Source organism: Mastomys coucha, unplaced genomic scaffold (assembly GCF_008632895.1).
Source record: "Mastomys coucha isolate ucsf_1 unplaced genomic scaffold, UCSF_Mcou_1 pScaffold22, whole genome shotgun sequence".
In the NCBI taxonomy this organism is placed as follows: domain Eukaryota; kingdom Metazoa; phylum Chordata; class Mammalia; order Rodentia; family Muridae; genus Mastomys; species Mastomys coucha.
In genome coordinates, this window is record NW_022196905.1 from 134,831,785 (window position 1) to 134,837,979 (window position 6,195).

The 6,195-nt window shown below is 55.7% G+C and overlaps 1 protein-coding gene across 3 annotated transcripts; it reads right to left on the reverse strand.

The window, feature by feature from the left end:
* Positions 1-382: 382 nt before the first annotated feature.
* Grifin (galectin-related inter-fiber protein) lies at positions 383-3,890 on the reverse strand. 3 transcript variants are annotated; one of them, XM_031342366.1, is made up of 5 exons: positions 3,849-3,890; positions 1,778-1,857; positions 1,535-1,694; positions 700-866; positions 383-551 (listed from the first exon to the last, which is right to left on the reverse strand). In XM_031342366.1, the coding sequence occupies exons 1-5, from the start codon at positions 3,852-3,854 to the stop codon at positions 536-538; spliced, it is 429 nt and encodes a 142-aa protein (XP_031198226.1). In that variant the 5' UTR covers positions 3,855-3,890; the 3' UTR covers positions 383-535. The 3 variants fall into 3 exon arrangements, with proteins under 3 accessions (XP_031198226.1, XP_031198225.1, XP_031198227.1); XM_031342365.1 differs by lacking the exon at positions 3,849-3,890 and adding an exon at positions 2,141-2,170; XM_031342367.1 differs by lacking the exons at positions 383-551; positions 3,849-3,890 and adding an exon at positions 2,141-2,170 and having other exon boundaries at positions 601-866.
* Positions 3,891-6,195: the final 2,305 nt, after the last annotated feature.

Consider the following 6,195-nt stretch of genomic DNA (forward strand, 5'->3'; position numbering starts at 1 on the left):
AAGACTACAGGGACAGAAGCACGTCTCCCTTCCAGGTGGGACCAGAGGAAACAGGAAGGACTCCAATGGGAAGCAGGGGGAGGAGGAAGCTTCCGGGAAGCCTCAGAGCTTCTGAAATGATGTCTCAGACAGGACCAGACTGAGCCCTGTGCCAAAAGGGACTGAAGACTCCACCAGTCTTCACCTCATGCTAGGGTTATGGGTGTCAGAGAGTGAGTGCCCTTTGACATACAACCTCAGACTCCAGCCAGGGTCAAGGGGACAAGGGGAGGGACTGGGTAGCACCTGGAGTATTGGTCTCAGGAAGCCCATTGTCCTGGCAAGCACATCTGTGGCTGTCACAGCCCCCACAGAACATCCCCACCTCCACAGCAGCCAGGACTATAACCTGCTCATATTTTATTGAAGGTAAAGCTCGGGGTTCACACAGAGCCTCAGCTTCCCACCATCATATAACATGTGTCACGTGGCTCCGGGTGGCAGGGGATCCAGGATGGTCAGGGCTGGCTCTTGAAGGCTGTGTGGTCCAGTCTGCTTAGTAGCCCCCATCCCTGCAAGAATCCAAGGTTCAGCTTTAGCTCTGCTTGCTCTGACCAGATGTGGACAACCGAGGTAGAGGGAGGGAAGCAGATATGCAAGTCCAGAAGAGGGTGGCTACCCAGGGGAGCAGATGGATGGGAGGACTGGGGGGCTCATTACCCCCAGCTCAGGCTCCGCTTGGCCAGCTCCACCTGGGCCAGCCGATGGTCACTGAGCACTCGTACTCTGGTGATGGTGGCTAGGGGTCGGTGGCGATGTGGGAACTGGAGCACCTTTTGTTCCTGGGCGTAAATGTGGAAGTGTTCTGCATCTGCACTCACCTCCATCTGAGGGGAAGGGAAAGTGGAGGTGTTGCTGGGCCCCAGTCACAGAGGCTGTCCTGGCTGTCAGCAATCTCTCTAGGCTCCACCCAACAGCTTGCTACCTAGCATCAATTTGCAGCTCTGTCGCCAATTGTGATCCAGGACTATGGCTTGGCTCCTCTCTGTCTCTCTGTCTCTCTCTCTCTTTCCCACATGTTCCCGGCCAGCCTCTTCCTTTCTTCCTCTCTCCTCTTTCTTTCTGTCCTTTTCTGCCCCCTTTCTCTGCCTCTACCCCCTTTCCACGTCTCCTTCCTTCCCCCCCCCAATAAACTTCATTTTGTACTAGGCCTGTTGCATGGTGGTGATTCCTCAGGGAAACACATTGGCCAGGCACGCCAAGGCGCTTCCTCCCAACGCATTTTATAAAACACAGCACTGGCTACTTGGCAAAGCACAGGATGGACCACCTGACCCTGAGTTCCCAGCCGGGGACCCCTCTTTTCTCCAAGAGAAGGTGGTTGGCAGCCTAAGAGAGAAACACCCCCAAACAAACTCAGAGACTGAGGAAAAGGAGGCCACTCAGGCCCAGCAGGGTGCACCAACCCATGCAAATACCCACCACACCACAGTACTCTTCTCCACGGCCAGGGTACCCCACCTCTACCTCTCCTTCCTCCCACTGGCCCCATCACCTCAAAGGGCTCCCCCAGGGTCAGTGGGAACACGCTGGACACCTCTTCCTGCCCCCACCGTCCTCCCTGGAAGGCATTGCCCACCACAGTGGCGCTAGAGAATCGAGGTTTGACATGGAAGGCGATGTCTCCCGAGTCTGTTAAGAAGTTGATCTCAAACCTGTGGGCGGGCGGGGAGTGTGGTCAGGGTCAGGAGCGTGGCTGGAGGGTCCCTACCCTGGCCCCAGAGAGGCAGGCTCTTACTTGTCTTCTCCAGCATCTGCGTGTCCCTGTACAGTCAGGCTCCAGCCAGGGGCCAGGCCCCCTGCACAGAAGGCTTCGAACTGAAGGCAAAACACAGGGGACAGAGCCCCAGAGGGCTGCAACCTCCTACCTCCCCTCCAAGTGTGCTATTAATCCAGGGACACTGGTCCCCACCAAGCCCGAGGCCTCCATCTCTGTGTTGCTCTGGGGTGTGGTGGGTTCAACCTTACCACCACAGCCTCTCTGTTTGGGGTCTGAAGAGAAGCTATAAATGGTCTCCAGCTCTATAGTGAGGAGTAGGTGGCCCACCCGACGCCCCCACCCTTCCTTCTCTAACCTCCCTGGGCTGTGGATCTTACCCACCTGCAATGCCATTGCCCTCAGCCACTGGGGAGGAAGAGGCAGCTGGAGATATAGCAGAGTCCGCTGGGGCGGGGCACAGCAGCCCCACCTCTGGGGGCCTTGTCTGGGTCACATGGACCTCTGTGCCCCATTTTTCCTCCCCCCTCAAGCTACCACTGCTGGAGAGGGGGCTGGGTACACAGCTTAGTGGCAGAGCTCTTGCCCTGGATTCATCAGTGGATATACTGGCCCTCTCAATGTACTTCCTCCCGTCTGTCTGGCTCTGTCACCATGACTATTCAGGGTCTTGCCCACATCTGGGGACACGTCTCCCATCTTTGTAGGAAGTGTATAACCAGGCTCCCTCCCCGCAAAGCCCCATACTCCAGAGCCTCAAACTGACCCATCTATCTCAAAGAGTGAAGAAGGTATGCCTTCCTATGGAACCCCGGCTGGCCTACGCTCTCTGTCTGACCATCCACCCACTGTCCACCATACTGGGAATGTGTCCTCCGTTTCAGTCCCCCAACCCTGGGCTGCCCCACTGCAGTGGCTCAGTGGCCTCAAGGGGATGAATGGGGATTAGGGCTGGCTCTGCTCAGCACATTCCAGTGTCCAGTGTACAGATGGGGAGGGCCTTTCCCACACCCCCACGCCTCTCCTGGCCAGCTGCCTCTTAGGCTGAACCAATGAGAAGGGTCCACTGGGGCCCTTGAGGCCACGTCAAGGATGGAAGAGAGAAGCCCAAGTCTGTGGGGGCGGCTATGGGGGCCTCTGGGACTCTCTGAAGGGGGGTGTTGGGTCACAGTGTAGCCAGGCTGGGGGCCCAGAGCCTTGGGGTTAACGCCTATAGATGAGTGTGTAACGAGCATGCATCTCCTTTTCTCCTGTCACAGTGGGTCCTCTCTGCCACCGTTCTCTCCAGGCCCTGGCAGGGCTGAGCCTGCTCTGCCTCTTAGACCCAGGTACTGCTGCATGGATACAGTCTGGCAGGGAGTGGAGGGTACCAAGTCAAGCAGGACACAGAGATGGCGCACTAGCAGGCCATGGTTGGCTGTGCCTGCAGGGGGCAGCCCAGGGCAGCAGAGACTCCCTGGGGTGAGCCTGATGGACCTGCCTGGCTGGCTGCTGGAGCTGCAGAGTCTGCAGATGCCACACACTCACCTCCCCAGAGGGATATGGTGAAGATCCCACTGGGGAACTAGCACCCTCAGTAAAGTGCTTGCTATGCAAGTAAGAGGATCTGAGTTTGATGCCCAGTATTCATGCAAAGCACAGAACACAGGGGTCTGAGCTGGGGTTCCCCAGCCAGCCAGGATACCCTAACTGGCAAGCCCCAGGTCCCTATGAGAGACTCGCTAAAAACACACACTAAAGCCCTGGGTCATGGGGCCTACTAGGAGATTACAGGCCAGCTTCATGACTTTCCTCATCTCCTTTCCCCTCTATAGGGGTGCTGCTGAGACTAGCTGTCCATCTTTAAATTCTCTGAATGTGCAATCCGGGGCTGGCTGGTGCTCAGAGATCACAGTTGGGGTTAGAGCCCACAGCCAGGTGTGGGCTACCCCAACTAACCCCCTGGCTACCTTGAGCCAGTGGCCTTCTGTATGTCTCAGCCTCACACTGGATTGGCTCATGCTGACCTCTGTCCCCTGCGCCTGTCTCCTTGATGAGGGAAGGTAAACAAGACATATGTAGGTGGGCAGGAGAATTGGGTCAGCCCACTCACCTCCATCTTTCCTAGGATGAGAGGAACATCAGTGTGGGCTCCTTGTTCTCAGGCTCTTGCTGCCTCGAGGCCATAGCTTGGAACTGGGGGCCTGGGGATAGCGGGGGAGCCCCAGACCTGTTGAGAGATGAGGCCCAGGTATTGCTGCCTGGGACAGAGAGGTCAAAGATGCCTGCTTCCAAGGTCTCAGTCTCATTCCTCTGTGAGTCTCAACCTCCCCCTTTTGGCTTATGAGGTTTGTGTTGTAGGAAAGCTGACAGCTGCCCATACCCAGCCCAGTCTCTACAGCTCTGGGAAACCTTGGAACCCCAAGCCATTCTGATGGAGGCTGGATGTGCTCCCACAACTGGGCTCTGCCTCACGGTATCTCTCAGACCCGTGCATCCCTCTGAGTGGCTGGGACTTGTATCTGGTAGAGTTGGAGCTGGAGGCTGTGACAGTTTCCAATGATCCAGGCAGCTATAGCCCAGGGGACAGAATGGGCCAAGGAGAGACCCAAGATGCACCTTGCCCCCACACCAATGTCAGGGAGCCCAGATCCTTCCCTAGCTGCCTCTGCTCTGACCTGGTAGGTCTTGTGAGACCGGATGGTGTGGTGGGCAGTGCTCCTCTATGCCATGCTGGCCGGTGGGCCAGCTGCCAGGTGAGGTGGTTCAGGGCTGAGAATAACAGACCTGCCATTTAGGCAGCACCCTCACCTCCTACCTCCACCCGGATGTGCGGTTTTGCCTGGAGCTGTTGACTTTGAAGGTTCTGAAGCAGGAGCTGGTCTCCTCCCAGCTTAGGGGAGGAACTACACCAGGATGGGAGGCGGGGTGTAGGCAGCCATCTAGGCCAAACTCTGGCCAGTGCCTAGCGCCAAGTCTCCTCCTCCTCCTCTATTCTTCCCTGCTCCTACACTTTTCTTCTTCCTTCCCCCTTTCTTTTGCTTTTCCTCCCCCCTCATCCTTTTCTCTCATCCATTTTCCCCTGTTCATTTGTTTTTAAGAATGTCCTTACATAGCCCAGGCTTGCCTCCGACTTTCAATATTCTTAACCCAGTCTACTCAGTGCTGGGATATAGATCTGTACCACTATACCCAGGATGTTCTTATGAAAAGATCACCATGCATAGCCCAGGCTTGCTCTCTGTCAGATACCTGCTGGGCAGTTTACATGCATCTCTGAAGCTGACAGCCTGTGGGATTGGCCCTGAGACCCATATTCTGGAAAAGGATGTAGGAGCACAGACACACAGCTAGGCCACCACAGAGCCAAGGTTTGAAGCCAGCAGTGTGCCTGAGTCCCTAAACACAGTGCTGGACTATCCCTTGGAAGCATGGGACGGGGGTCTATCTGGGTTGGCTACCAGGAGGAGGAGGCACGATGGGTGGGTGTTGTAGAATGAACAAGAGTTAGGTGACGGGAAGGTACCCAAACAAACAACAATCTGGGTGTGGTGGTGTGGAAATATAATCCCAGCACTGAGGCATGAAGATTGAAAGTTGGAGGCTCCCGGTCAGGATGAAGGAGAATCACTTTTTCTTGGCCACACCTGTCAGTTTCTGGCCCAAATTCCTCAGTCAATATTTGCCAGTCGCCCATTAACTTTGCAATCATCAAGAGTGTTCATATCTGTTCCCAACGCTGCTAGACAAGAACCTTCCCTTTCAGGGATGGAGGAAGAGGCCACTTTGGGCTGTTTCCCTGGTGGCGCATTGCTGTAAACAGCCTCCGGGGGGCAGTAAGCAGCCAAGTCAAAGAAAAATGCCCAGCTACCCAAGCCAGTCAGTTATGGCACACTGTAAGGGAGAATAGTGCTGGAGGCCGGGGTATGGAGAAGGGATTCCCTCCCAACCATCCAAATTGTCCCAATGCCAATAGTGAATGAGCCAAGGAGAAGCCATCTTTGAGGTATAGCACACATAGGGTTGTCTGGGACAGAAATACAATTCGAGGAGGCCACTGAGGCAGACAGGGTTAGGGCCAGCTGTGCAGACAAGAGATGCCTGCCCACTAACATCTGACCTTGAGGGAGCCAGATATGTTCTCCAGATGCATGCTGGGCTCCAGGGACACTGCCGGAGCGCCAGCGCTATAAACAGACCTGGGGACTGGATTGGAGGAAGGAAGAGCTCTAAATACAATCAGACAACAAAGTGTCTGGAGGAGCCCTTTCACGCTGTGCTGAAGATGTAGATGTGGGAATTCTGAGGCCCAGAACCAGGGAGGGGCAGAGGCGTCACGGCTCACCAGACACACACACACACACACACATGCTTAGGTAGGCCAGAAGAGGATTCAGGTATCCTGCTCTGTCTCTTTCTCTGCCTTAGCCCTTAAGACAGGCTCTCTAACTAAGCCTGGA

What these genes read in the sequence shown, in the direction of transcription:
- Grifin (XM_031342365.1), bottom strand. An exon ending in GCAGATGCTGGAGAAGACAA is followed by an intron (nt 1,695 to 1,777) that starts GTAAGAGCCTGC and finishes GCCCGCCCACAG; the next exon opens with GTTTGAGATCAACTTCTTAA. An exon ending in CCCTGGGGGAGCCCTTTGAG is followed by an intron (nt 867 to 1,534) that starts GTGATGGGGCCA and finishes CCTTCCCCTCAG; the next exon opens with ATGGAGGTGAGTGCAGATGC.